This window comes from Gavialis gangeticus, unplaced genomic scaffold (assembly GCF_001723915.1).
Source record: "Gavialis gangeticus isolate Ggan-Ray unplaced genomic scaffold, GavGan_comp1, whole genome shotgun sequence".
Classification (NCBI taxonomy): Eukaryota; Metazoa; Chordata; order Crocodylia; family Gavialidae; genus Gavialis; species Gavialis gangeticus.
The window spans coordinates 32121434-32136018 of NW_017729033.1; the positions used below are offsets into that span (position 1 = coordinate 32121434).

General features: G+C 41.1%; 1 protein-coding gene across 3 annotated transcripts in view; it reads right to left on the reverse strand.

Moving 5' to 3' along the window:
- Positions 1–699: 699 nt before the first annotated feature.
- SLC2A9 (solute carrier family 2 member 9) overlaps positions 700–14585 on the reverse strand; it is a 232864-nt gene continuing 218978 nt past the window's right edge. For 2 of the 3 annotated variants that reach the window (XM_019526606.1, XM_019526607.1), the window contains one exon: positions 700–983. In XM_019526606.1, the coding sequence (XP_019382151.1) occupies positions 726–983 (258 nt within the window). In that variant the 3' untranslated portion in view covers positions 700–725. The remainder of the gene's footprint in view (positions 984–14585) is intronic. The other variant, XM_019526608.1, reaches the window with a different exon arrangement.

Here is a 14585-nt window from a genome sequence, read left to right on the forward strand (position 1 = left end):
TAGGTGCTTAAATGGCTTCAAGGCCTTTCAGTGAGATATAGGCTTCTAAGTCACTTTTGCAAATATGTTGTAGTTGCTTTTAAAATGTTACTCACTGTAAAGGGCCAGCAGGCCCAAGGTAGCATTATTTTTCCTACTCTGTACTCGTCTCCAGAGTCCATATCATGCATGGGTGGAGTTTCTGTTTTCAGAGTAATGTTTTGTGGATGTTCTTAAAAAAATTAAAAAGCAGCAATAACAATTCAGAAATTGTGAGAAGTCCCATAGCAAATCTGTCAGTTTTCAAATGATGAAGGAAGGACAGTTCATGAGAAATTCTGGAAATTGTAGTGTCATTTAAAAGGGCACTGGAGAGGTTCTTATAAACATCAGTAGGGACTAAGATTAAAAAAAAAAAGATTGTCTAAGTTCTCAATGCTAATGTCAGTTCTTGTGCCATCTCTCCCCCTCTCCCCTGATATACACTTCACAGGTATCCTGGAAACTGGCTTCTGTTTCCATTAGTGGTCACTACCCTTATTTCCTATTCTCTCCTAGAATCTCTTCAGCTGACATTAATTTCAACCATACCCACCCTCCTTGAACCCTTAAAAATGAATTCAGGAATTGGGGGGTTAATGGCATTAACACCACAAATGCTTCACTGTTAAAAATATCCAGCATTCTCCAAACTAAAAGAGCATGCTGGGAGCTTTTTTTCTATCTGTACAGACAACAGTCAGATGTTAGACAAGTCTGTTTTTGGTTTCACCATTGTCCTTGGTAGGAGAGAAGTTAGAGTCTTGTTCTGCACTTGATTTCCTTTCTGCTGAATACTGGTCCATTTCCTGAACTTCTAAAGTCACCTTATTCCTTTTGGCAAATGCCTGGCTGATTTCATGAAGAGTCTTATTTTTTGTTTCAGGTAGGACAAAAAACAGATAAGTAGCTCCAGCAAGGCAGATGCCAGCAAACACCAGGAAACAGTATGTCTGCAAGCCACCCTGTGAACAGAAAATAAAGGAAATCAGTCTTAAAGAGGCAAATATCATAAGAACAAAAAAAAAAATGTCTAGGAATCATTTGGAAAAAAAGCAAGTGCATGGAACTGAATTTTTATTGGGAGACTTGAAGCAATTTCTGACAGCATACAATAATAATACAGTAATACAGCATACAGTAATAATAGCAAGTCAGAGCACAAGCCATTAGCTCTTAGAAGTTGCATAAAAAGTACTGGTAATGACTAATTTTTAAACTAGTTTAGAAAGAGAAGATAGAAGGAAGCTCCCTCTACATTCATTCAATGGGCCTTCACATCTGGGTTGGCCTTAAAGCAAGGAAATCACAAAGATGGAAGCAAGATTCTGCTAGGGCAATCCAAAGCAAGTGGGGAAGGAAGAAAGATGCAATCATAGCTCCATTCCCTCACTCACACAATTGAAATACAGCTTGGCATTGGTCAGCACCTCTGAACACCATGCTAGTTCTGATTTATGTGCCTAAACTAGGGATTTGAACCTCTGGGTTGGAAAATGTTGGTTTACATTACTAGTAGCCAGAGGTAACTCAAGCAGGGTGCGGGACCTGGGGCAAATCAGCCCACGAGGGGCCCTGCCCCCACTCTGATCCTGGACCCAAAGAAGCTGCCACTACCACTGGCAGCAGCAGTGGCAGGGGGAGGGCAGTAGCAAGCAGCTGGACGTGGAGCCGCTGCTGCTCCGCCCAGCTCCGCGGGCCCCCCCAAAGCACGGGGCCCGGGGTGGTCGCTCCGATTCCCTGTTACCTTTCAGCTCCGTGTTCTTGGGGAATCCTAGCACAGGACGCAGCCTGTTTGACTCACCAAGAATTTCCCCCGCCCCCAAACAAAACTGATTAAGATGCAGTGGGAGACACACCTAAAACCCACCAGATAAGGATGACAAGAGTGAAACAACTGCCCTAAGTTTCATTTGCATCCAAGATGGAACCAGATGACCATTCATTTACATGGGAGATGGAGAACAGAATGCTTGAAGCAGAGACCGCAGTGAATTCTGGGATCAGAGAAGCAGGGGAGCACGGCATGATGGGGAAACTGTGCTCCAAATGCTAATCAACCCACATTTACACACACCCAGCTCAGCATTTATCAGAACAATTCTAATCTGGATTTACAAAGGACTCCCTGCCCCCCCCCCACACACCTCTAAGCAGAAGTAAAAGTTTACTAGGCATCTCGGGCCATACATTCCCTGGTCCCACTATGGGAGGCCTATTTAAACTTGATTGACTAAAACTCGGTTGCCGGGTTAGGGAATGCTGAGTCAAAGAGACAGAGTCAGAGGGGGTATGGGCAATATTTGAACAGTGGTAAAGAGTTCATCTCAGCATCCAGCCCGTTGGAGCCCTGACCACAAGTGTTGTCATACTTTTTCCGGGATGACTGGTAGAAGTCCTCCCCACAAAAGGTTATGAACACTCCAATAATTGCCTTAAGTCTGTTAAAAGACTATAGTAAGATCTGGAAAAGTCATGCTAAGCTGAGGCTTGTTCACAGCAAGTAAAAATCCAAAACCTGATGCTGCAAGCTATCTATTGCTTCTGAAGAAACAATGAGATATCCCAATCAGTATATCTGCTATCCATAGGCATTTCAAACTGGCTCCTAAGTGTCTAGTTACTCCTTAACCTTATGTTTTTCATGATTATCAATCAGTTTCTTGAGATGTTCCAAACCAGATAACCCCTTGTCAATAGAAAAGACAATTATTTACACTATTAAGAATGCTTTGAAGAAGCTGAACTGAGGGTATAAAAATCTTTCAAAAATGTGTGTGTGCGCTTCAAGAGTAGAAGTCTCTTTGATACCATCCACTGTTGTTCTCAGAAGCTGAAAGAAACAGATCATCTCCCTTCAAGGACTGTACTAAGAACTTTACCTGTCAGCATTGAAACCTGAGTGCCTTGGACTGGTGAGATCCCAGCTCTTGCTCTCTCTTTTCTCTCTTCTCTCTAGGCATAGATTTCTGAACCTGAACTGTATTAGTTAAGCTTGAGCTAAGTTTCCCCAAATACTTAGTGAAACCAGGGTAGTATTGTAATTGTTTGTGTTTGTTTTTCCTTTGCATGTCTATTACTACTAGTACCATTATATATATTTCATATACTTAGCAATAAATAACTTTTATAATCAAACTGGTAGTAACTGGGTATATTTTTCCTTCTCTACTTCTTCTTCCCCACTTGCTCTGCAGCAATGCTTCTTTTACCTAAGCTAAAGATCCCTGTGAAGCCCAAAAATACTGTGGGGTCTGCTCATCAAGCAGCTAAATATTGGGATGTGCTGAGTTTGAAACACATCACCTTGTACAGGCTGATTGATCCAGTTTGGCTCAGATGTGCCTTAATGAACTGAATGCTGGCCCATGAGGGTGTCAGCTGGACACCCAGCCGGATTCAGAGGTATTCTGTTTACCTGTGTGCTTGTGCCTGACTGCAGTTTATTGTTGCCCTGATGAACTGATTCTTGGCATATGAGGGTGTCAGCCTGTCCATGCTGATATACCCAGCCAGGTCAGGCATGTCACGTTAATGTGTGTGTGTTTGTGTGCATATGACTGATTTGGTGGCTGGAGGAACCCAGCCCCAGTGAAACTGAGTCCTGCAAGAAACTCCATTGGGGGTGAGGGGTTGCAGAAGGGAGAGAGACAGCTCCGTATAGAAACACGAGTAACACAAGCAGCACATTGATAGAATTACAAAGACCCTAAAAACGTATCCCTAATAAATGAGCACACCCCAAAGTGATGGGCAAATCTGGTAACACCCCCTAGAGACTGTCCTTGCTACTAGCACCCACTTCTATGTAAGTAATACAACAGTACAAATTTGTCATAGCCAGGTGTGAGCTGCATTATAATAAGTAATCACAGATTCTGAAACTGAGGGACTCAGTTTTTAAGGGATATACAATAAATACTTCGCAAAAAGTTACCCTTCTCAGGTAAGTACATAGAACTTACTGCAAATGGGCACAAGCTATCCTACTGTTCTCTGTCCATTTTGTCCAATGGGCATTAAATAAAAAATGCAGAAATATTACTGTGGGTGGGAATACAAGCCAGAACCCAGGATTCCCTCCCTTCCACCTCACTGAACGATTTTTTATACTGGTTTACTTTCCTTATGGCCCCACATATTTTCCCCTCTTAGCTGTGCAGTGGATCAGCTTCAACAGGAGTTGAGGGTGTTCTTAAAAAAACTTACATGGCTCCTGGCTTGCTTGTTAAGGAACTCTTTTGGAAAGTGGGAGAGGTGGGTATGCCCCCTCTCTGGGTATGCAGAGCTGAGAACCCAGATTTCACATTCTTTGGCCAAGTGCCCTTACCACCACGCTACTGGGCTAAAGGTGGGATGGCCCTCTCTGCTATTGTCATCATTTCTGAGTGACCCCCTGCCTGGCAGAGAGTAGAATCCAATGTCTGTATAAATGCTTCTTGCCCATCTAAAGCTGGACTTGGAGTTGGCCCTCTGTATTTCTTTACCAGTAACTACTCTAGTGAGCCTGTCTATGCAAGTGGTTGCTAGGTAAAGTTCTGTTAGTGACTTGGATACGTTAGTCTCGGTAACGTTTTTTAAAAAAATATTCTATAGCATTTCAGTCACAGTACTGGAAACTGCATATTCTTTAAATTGCAAATGCAAATTGTGACACACTGAAGTTAAAGACAAAAACTCTTATTGGCTTCTACGGGGCCAAGTTTTCAACACAAGTAAACATCTCCTTCTTCCCTGTATTTATAAAACAGTATTCACTTAAGCCATCTGTATAGAGCCCAAACCTTTGACTTACTATTATTAGTAGGGCAAAATTAAATAAAAAGCCTTTTCTGGAACTGCAAAATGCAGAAGTCTTTCCATGATGCCTTGTATGAGTTCATAAGTAGAGAATACAAGGAAAAAATGAACATTTCCAACACAGACAATAGCACATGTTCTAAGTCAGAGGTTACTGTAGGGCAAGTCATACAGAAGTCATGAAGTGAAGGGCTCAAAAGAGTACATCATTTAAACACAAATAGTTGAAAAACAGCTGAAGAAACTCCATCAAGGAAACCAGTTCTGAGAAACCCTTTTCCCCATGTCCCTCAGGCATCTCTGTGTCTTCCTCAAAGCTGGCTTTCTACCTAGTCCCCTTCCAAATCTCATGCATAAAACCTATGTTGTCTCTCATTTAGTTTCTTTCTAAATTTTTGTTCTGCATAATCCTAAGAGAAATGAACTAATTAAAGTGTCATGTTTACACACCAAAACAAAGAGTCATTATGTAACTCTGATTTCCCTCAAACTTATATTTTCATTCTGATTTGTACTCCCATGTCTACACTGTGGACTGTTTATGCCCTTGTTCTTGTTTTGCAGACTGTTGATGTGTGTTTGTCTGTACAATGCCTAGCAGTATTATATATGTCCTATTCGGTTATCCAATCTTGCATCAGCTACATATTCATGTACTTACTGGCAAAGACAAAAAAGAAATTCCCTCACTCTCATTGTTCTAATATTGCAGCTGAATTACTAATTTATTAAGCCACAATGTTACCATGGATAATCTATCATCAAGCTTAAAAACAGGCAAAAGCAAATAGTTGTAATAGATATGGAAATAACTTCTTGGTGTGTTCATAAATTCTCCTGTCAGCTTAACAACCAGAATTTGTACCAGAGCTTTCTACATTTGAAGTAGTTTAATAAGGTTTCAGTTTTGTGTTTGCACACTTGTCACCTTATTCCTTTAAATCCCTCATTAAATAATATCTCTGCCTACAAATTAATGCTAACTTACATGGCAACTAACTGCTTATGTCTGTTTTAGAGAAATGTGCCACTTGATATTTTGTCTTCACTCTCTCATGTATTTATTCATTTCCTGTTGTGTATTGTCTAACTCAGTGGTTCTCAACCTTTTTGCATTTGAGCCACCCCTCAGAAAATGCTAGCTCTTAGCTTTCACTTCTTTTTATGACTACAGAAAAATAACAGAGTAATTCTTCTGTTGCAAAGAACTCAGAAAGAGCACACAGCAGGTCAGAGGGTTCTTCATGCTACAGGTTGCTATCTGGAATCTCTGGGTTTATCTTGTGAATCAAGTTTGCACACCCAGCTGTGCAAATACTGAATGGATCTTAAGGCACTTCAGGGTACCATGGTATCCTGGTTGAGAATCACCGGTCTAAGTAGTGATCTCTCAGGGGAAGATGCTTGCTTTGTGCTACTGGTCTGCAGAAATCCTAATATAATGGGGATCCTGGAGTGGGAACACTTGTGCAACAAGAAAGTGCACTTTCCTCACAGTCCCTTTTTTATTTGTAGTATTTCTTTGAAACTAGCGGATCATTTATGAAATATGGAAGATATCACAGTAAGGAGGTATTACTTCTGACCACTGAAAATGCCTTGCAACATCTTGGTACTCAAAAATGTGTTCTTGTTAAAACATCACAAACAATTATTGAAAGGTTTCTTGATACTGCCAGAAGCTATACCTAACATGAAAGAATATCACATGGAACCGTGTCCACTATACAATGTGCTATGGCTCATCTAAAGCATGAAACCATCTACATACAGTGCAGACTCACACAGAGAACAGTTGGAAGAATACATTTCACACACAATATTGCACAATGTGAAGGGTCAAATCTTGAATACTTAGTCAGGAAAACTCTCAGTGCGGACTTCAGTATTAAGTGGCTTTAATGGTTTAATTTATTTGTATCTACGTCTGAAGCACTAGGTTCTGACTGGTGCCACAGGCAAGATACTGGACTTCATGGAACAATTAACTGATCAGGCACAGAAACTATTATGTGCCTAAGAAGCAAAATACAATGGGAGATCATTTGTATAAGAGCTCAACTACTAGAACGATGCTGTAATAAAACAAACTTTGAAAGAGATGCAATAGGATGATGCACCTGGGTCTTTATCCTATTTAAATTACATGTATAGTCTCTTACTTGTATAATGTCTATGTGCTGTTTATGGTCATGAAACACAGGTCTAGAATGCACTTTCTGATGTCTCCCTCCCTCTTGTTCACTGACAACTTGATGGGTATGATTCAAAATTAGGACCACTGTGCATCTACCACTATCTAGGAGTCAAGACTGCTTGGTCTGACCTACATGGGGACCTGCCCAAGTAAAAACTGAACATGGTCCTTTTTTGGCTTCTCTGATGTCATGGTAACTTCAGATTCACATCACCTCTCACTTTCTTAGCTTTGGTCTGCTGGATCCAATTCTGAAACATTGTATTCACTTCTGTACTCTCACTGACTCACATGCATAAAGATTATGTGCAAAATAAAGGGTTTCCAGGCTTGCTGAAGGTTCAACAACGGCAGATGCTGACTCAGAAAACCCCTTTGTGGTGTTCATTCATTTAAAATTGGAAAAGAACAATGAAATTCGTTTGTGGACTTGATGTCATTATTTTAACCAACTCCAGAAGATACTGGCTTAATTGTATCCTGCATTGTGTTAAAAATAGTTATTAATTATTTTATTTCCCTCTGGAAATTTTTGACTTTTCTCTAGAAATCCATTTGGTGCTTTGTGGGTATGGGGGAGGGCGGTGCAGGAAAACACAAAAACAGCTTCAAGTTTCTGCCTGAACAACTGCATCTTTTAGATTTTTTTGTTTTAAGGGAAAAGATAATTTCTGCCAAAAGTTCTATTTGATCAAAAAAGAAAGAAAAAAGAGGCAACAATTTCCCATGGGAAAACTTGCTTTCCTATGGAAAGTTTTGACAGTACTTTTTCAACCAGCTCCTGGAATTTTGCACCAAACAGGTTTATTTTCTTCTCAATTTTCTGTAACTGAAAAAGAACTTTGCATGTGCAAGAAAACAAAATATCCATTTACCATCATGAGTAGACATAATCAGCTGACTCCACTCTCAGAGCTTGACTCCCACTGATGAGAATGGGAAGGAAGGTGCTCTCACACATCCCAGGATCCCATCTGAAATATGCTAAGCAGTCAACTGTGATTTGGATGCTGATTTTCAGCTGCATAATTTGCATTCATTTGAATGAAAAATCTAGGGCAGTCACGCCTTTTCAAAACATAAAAGATACAAATATGTTCCATGCCAAGGTAGTGTTACTGTCTATATCATGACAGAATGTATAAGCATTTCTCTTCTCCTCCACTGGAGAAAATACTTAAAAGAAGTACTGAGTATTGGATTTCTGAAAGCAGAAAAAAGCCTTCTATAAAATCCAACAGAGTACTCATTTTTGTTTCAAGGAAATCAGTTAAAAAATAAAAGATCAGATATTAAAATTAATTAGGCTGAGATTCTTATATTCCAACAAAGTGGGTTTTTTTAACTTGCTTCTTCCCACTGGTTTTTGAAAGTTGCAAGCCCACCTGTTGCAAGCCCATGACTGCTTAGTTTAACAGGTTACACTGAATAAATTCCATAATTCGTAAAACGACGGAATTAGTTGAGTTCAGACCTCTCAGCAATTCTTTAATGATATGTTAATTACTTCCCTATTTGGCCCTTTTTGTAGTGGGGTTCAATTATTAAGTGGTACTATGATCATTACAAACAGGATAATACCACCACCTGGCAACAGATAGTCTGAGAAAGACACAAGAGAAGGAATGAATGGTGAATGAATTCTAGGGATGAGTTTTACAAACCTCTGATTTTAAAAGCCTAAGAAAGAAATTTGAGTGATCTTGGTTTGTAATTTTGACTTCATGCTTTTTAATAGCTTGACAAGCCTCTGGTAAGCTATTTTGCTCCTACAGAAATATGACCTAAACAACAACTAATAATATTTATTCCTTTTATTTTATTTGTACCCAATTTATAGTCTGGACATAACAATGGTTCCCTATTACTGACTGATCTCCCCACTAAGTGTAGTCAGAATTTTACAAGGCACGCAATCAAGGCCTTATGAATTCTGTAACAGATGACACACAAAGTTTGTGGCATAGCCACCTAATTTCCACAAGATGGTAGTGAGACATACAGCAACCTTCTCAACAGCTTCAGGCTGATTAAATGATGAAGGTTTCATTGAATGAACCAGGAAAGTGACTGACCCCACTATTGCAGAATTTCTTGTGTTATTTATTCAAACATTCAAATTGGATTAGCTTACTCTGCTCCTAAATTGTCAGTTTTCAGCATCATAAATGTTTTTGTACCAACGATGTTGGTCTGCTTTTTAGAAGTTGCTAAAAAGAAATCACTGCGTGTCACATGCTACAGCCCCCTGAGACGATGCATCCGTGCACAAGTTCTTTGTGGGTTCCTTGCCCCATTACACATTAGGCACCAGTCCCAGGAAGGAACGCTAATTTTATGTAGCAAAACAGAACTGCTTCTTGAAGAAGGGGGAAAGGTAGACACTAACTGCAGTTAGATGAACACCCCATTCATTCCTCTCTCCTTAAAAACCTGCATATTTTTTCATTCTGCATTTGAAACAGATAATATCCAATGAGCTAGTAGGTCTTCAGGTAAGTAAAAAAAGAAACACTGTTTATACTTGTAAGAGACTTCAGTTATTTTCTGAAGCAGAGACATACAGTAACAACTTTAAACATTAGATATACTTGGCACAAGCAAAAAACAAGTTAATTGAGATACCAGTAGTGTGGAACAAAATGCTGTATTTTCTCACATATAACAGACCCCCAAATATAATGCACACCTTATTTTTGAATGGCATTATGGAGAATTCCTGCCCCCCCCCGAGTTATGGCTGCAGAGACCAGGGACAGAGTCTAAACTTCAGTTGACTCACCCTCCCTTTCCTGCTTAACGAAAACCCTAGCTGCTGCTGCAGACTGTTTTCCTTGGGTATCTTCAGATCCTGAAAAGAGCTAAATGGCTATGAAACAGAAAAGGAGACCAGAAGCTCTAGCAGACTGCAAAATTCCCTTAAGAAAGTATTAGTGGGCCATCAAGAATATTACAAAGGAGAGATGATCTTTAACACCTGTGAAGTGACAGAACAATGGTCCATTAAATCAGTGGCCCATTAATGGGCTACTGGCTCTCTCAGCTGCTTGAAGAATACCATGGCTGCTGCACTATGGAGCAGGGATCAAAGCAGGGTAGCTTCCTTGATTAATTGGGGGTGGGGCAGAAAGGTGTGTGCTATATGCATGAAAATACGATATTTGATGCCCATGTTTCTGTAGAGCATCTTCATTGTCAAAAGTACTGTGTAACATAATGGAAGGAAAAAAATGAATATTTACATATCCAGAGAAATAATAAAAACAAAAATCAAGAAGGAATCCTACTGGGTAAATGCATCTCACTGGATTAAAAATGGGAAACCTCAAGCATGGAAATAAAGCAGGAACAACATGGAGGTGCTTGAAGAATGCTAATGAAATTTATAATGATGTGAAAGTGCCAATTCCTAGAGAGAAGTGAAAAGAGGCTTGGGCTGAAAAAGGAAAAAAAATACATATCAAATTCATTGTATATTAATAGCAAGCTGTCTAAAGCAAATGACTAGCAACTTTGTGTTATCAGTTCTTACTATGCTAAAAACCATTTGGTTTGTATAAAACAGACAAGGCACTGTGCAAATCGAGACATAAAAAGACAATCAACATGTACCATATTTCTCATAAAAGCAGTGTTCCTTACTTGGTGCATTTGGAGGGAAGGCCTTTTCTTGTGGTATTTCAGATACCTTTTAAAGTGTTAAAGATAAAAAGCTATAGATGGAAAAAGCAGTTGAGATAGATTATCCATGAATGACACTTTATCTATCCTTCATGCTTACATATATTTAAAGCTCATCTAAAAATGCCTGCAATACTGCTTCTTCTCCATTAGCCTTAATCTCTGCTTTGGTACACAGGGGCACAACTACATATGCTATTAGCACACAGCAATAAACTCTGGCACATATCATGCTAGAGTTTATCGCTCTTGGGCACTGTGCTTACACATGCGTCTGTGACCGCAGCACATTAAGCCGTTTCAGAGCAACCCTAGTTGGCTCCAGTTGCCTGGTTCACAAATTCCCAGTGCCTTTAACAGCCCTGCAGGCTTTGTGACATGGCTCCCTTGGGCCAGACCCAGTCTGCTGGTCATAATTTTGACTCCCCTGCTTTAGTGGCTCTCCAACTGCATTCCATGGAACCCCACAGTTCTGCCGTAAGTAAACAGGGAAGCTCGCAAACAGACTGGGGGTAATGGCACAGCGGGCCACGAGGCAGTGTCCTGCCACTGCTGGGCTGTGTTCCCGGGCTTTGCAGATAGGGATACAGGTTCTATGGCGGAAGAATTGATATGAAAGGATTCTGCGACTTTAGGAAGTTTGAAAACCAATGCTTTAGAATATACATGTGTTCACAGGATATTTGTCTAGACAACCATAACAGTGGGCATAACACACATTACTTTGATCCTATGATTGCTCCACTGAGAAACACACTTGGGCCGATCTTCCTTTCACTATGTAGTCAGAGATCCAAGTGAAGCCAGGAGAAATGTGGGGTAGGCAAGAAGGATCTGATTTTGAATAGTGTTAAGTAACATCCACGCATGATTAATTCAGCAGCTGATAATACTACTGGAAATACTTGAAAATTTTGGAATATTGGAAAATAATATTGGAAAACTGGAAATACTACTGAAAAAAGTGTGTGTTATAAATTAATAATATGCTTAAATAGGATCACAGTTGGTAAAGGAACAATTTCTTTTAGCCAAATGGGAAGACCTAAATGCAGCAAAGGAGACTGGGCTTAGACATTCAGGATATTATGAATGGCTTGCAAATCTGTTAGTGGAAAAAAAGATTCAGTCAGTGGGTGCATGAACACATGAGCTTTATTAGCTCCTCAGCAAAACATCAGTTTACACATGTGCCCATATTAGGGCGCAGTAAACTGATTAACTTCCCTGTAGGATAGTATTGTCCAGGACAAATACCATCCTACAGTGGAGTAATTACATGCACTCAATGCATGTGTAGACTGTGACTGGAGCTGGTTGGGGCATGAGGATGCTACAGTGCAGGAGCTGCCTGCCACCTAGCTCTGCACTGTAGCACCCTTGTGTCCCAATCAGCCCTTCCACAGTATGCTGAGCTGGGGGGAGCAGCCCCAGGCTGGCAGGCTGACCCCCTCCACCCCAGGCCACTGCCAGGCAGGGCTGCTCTGCCCCAGCTTAAATTGTTGTGGTCCCACACATGAAGATGGTGTGCATGGAAAGCAGCAGACTCCGGCATGAACTGATCTATAATTTATTCAGGTGCATTAATAGCATGTGTAAATGTGCCCAGTGTGTCATGATGATGGCTAAGTTAAGTTGCAGCCAGACCACGGCTCACTAAATCCTCTCATAATTTAGTCAATTGTAAGGCCAAAGTTTAGAGGAACTCAAATCCTTTAGTTAATCGGCACAGGAAATCACTTCACTCAATAATACTTCACTCACTTCACTCACTCTATGTACAAAAAACCCAATAAACTATTTCATGTTTGTTTCTATTTTGCCAGATTTAGTTTTTGAGCTTTCTTTGAAAGAAATCTTGTAACACACTGTGATTTAATTTAAAAATATCACAAGCAAATTCATTTTAGGCATTAAGGAGTTGTGGTGTGTAAATCTGAGTTGCTAGCACAATATTTGAAAACAGTTATTTGAAGCCTACATTTGAAATTGTGAGTCTGGCCCATTCATGTTTGCAAACATAACTGAGAATCAATTTTTGTCTACATGACTGTTGGGGAATAGATGGTTTTGGTGAACCTGATCTGGTAACAGGGTCCTATGGGGTGTGATGCCGTCTTTCCCAGAGAAAGTAGGAAAATGAAATATCCACTAAAATACTAAAATTAACTCTTATTCAAATATTCCTCTGCAGCTTAGCTTTTCTGACAATGAACATCATCCATCTTTACAACATAGTAGCTAAGGAAACATGAGCGGCTCTCATATTCTTAAGTAAAGAGCTTAAACTGTTCCATACCATTACACCACAATAATATTTTCCAAGCTAATCTATCACTGGTAACAGGCTTCTGAGATTCATGTAATTTTTCTTCTGAATAGTAGTATTCCTTTAGAAATACCCTAATTCAGAGCCAGGGAAGAAGGATTTTCAAGCTTTAGAGAACAATGTTTGCAACCTTCTGAAAGCTACAAAGAATCCAAGTGCTGTTTCTGACCCTCTGGTTTTTGTTATATGCCCTTTCCTGTATCTTGGTGCGGCTGCACCAGTGTTCAACACAGCTAGTCAAGCACAGCATTTAAAAAATTTTGCCCAAGTTTCAGGTTATGTGTTTTGTTTTGAAACTATAATGAATATGAATGAAATTCTGCAGGAGAAATTCAGTAATCTGACTGGCTGTTGCACAGGACATTATTTTTTTTCCAGTGACACAATTAAAAAACAAAACAAAAAAACCCTCACACAGACCTCGAAGGTATTCATTCCACATTCAATTTCTGAACAACCACAACGACCTTAACACCATGTGGATATTAATGGCTCTGGATTCCATCTGACAATATAATTACCTTTTAGCCAATTGTTAAGTGTTGGGAAATAGCATACATCTCAGTAACTATACTTAGGAAAGTCTGTGAGAAATAGAAACTTTGATTCTGATCAGATGCAACAGCTTGATCCTGTGCTCTGACCTGCAGGGTGGTTGTGGTGCAGAGTTCCATTGACTTCAGTGGGATTATGTACATGTAAGTGTGATGCTCTGTAGAGTCCTACTGAAGACAAGGGGTTCAGCACGGATGCAAGCAATTGTCTGTGTATCAGATCCTAAACCAAAATCTCCATGTGTAGTACCAAACTGATCATAGGAGTATGAATAGGGTCTAAGGCAGGGTGGGCAAAATACAGCTCGTGGGCTGGATCTGGTCTATGGAAGGACTTTGTCTGGCTCATTGTGAGTCTGTTGGCCCTGCCTGACCCAGGCACCTCCTGGCCATGGTGCACCCTGCTGCCCCCTGGGCGCGTAGTGGGGCTGGGGTGGCTCCACAGGTTGCTGGGGTGGCTCCTTTCTAGGCAGCCCAGGAGCCGGTGGCTCCTTCAGGTTGCTGCTGCCACTAGCCCTAGCACTGTGGCACTGGAGGGGACCCCCGCATGCAGCCACAACCGAGCGTGCCTCATGCCTGCACCAGACTCACCCATCCAGGCTGAGCAACAGCAGCAGCGGCAGCAGCAGCGGCAGTGGCAGCAGCAGCGGCAGCTGCTGAGCAGAAATTGTTGCTCGGCATGGGGGAAAAGCGGCCCCTCCCTCTTGCCACTACCAGGCAGTTCTGGCTGCAGTTTCCTGGAGCCCATGCCATGCTGGGCTGGCCTGCATCTCTGTTGCTGTCACCCCTGGGCTGCCCAGTGTGGCAGTGGTGACAGTACAGAGCAGCTGCAGTGCAGCCAGAGGTGGTGGTGATGGTGGTGGAGAAGCAGGGCAGCCCAGCATGGCACAGGCTCCAGGTGGCTTTAGCAAGAACTGTCTGGTAGGGGTGAGAAGGAGGATCTGCCTTCCTCTCCACACCAAGCAACAGTCTGGAACAGATGAGTCTGGAGCAGGCACAGGGTGAG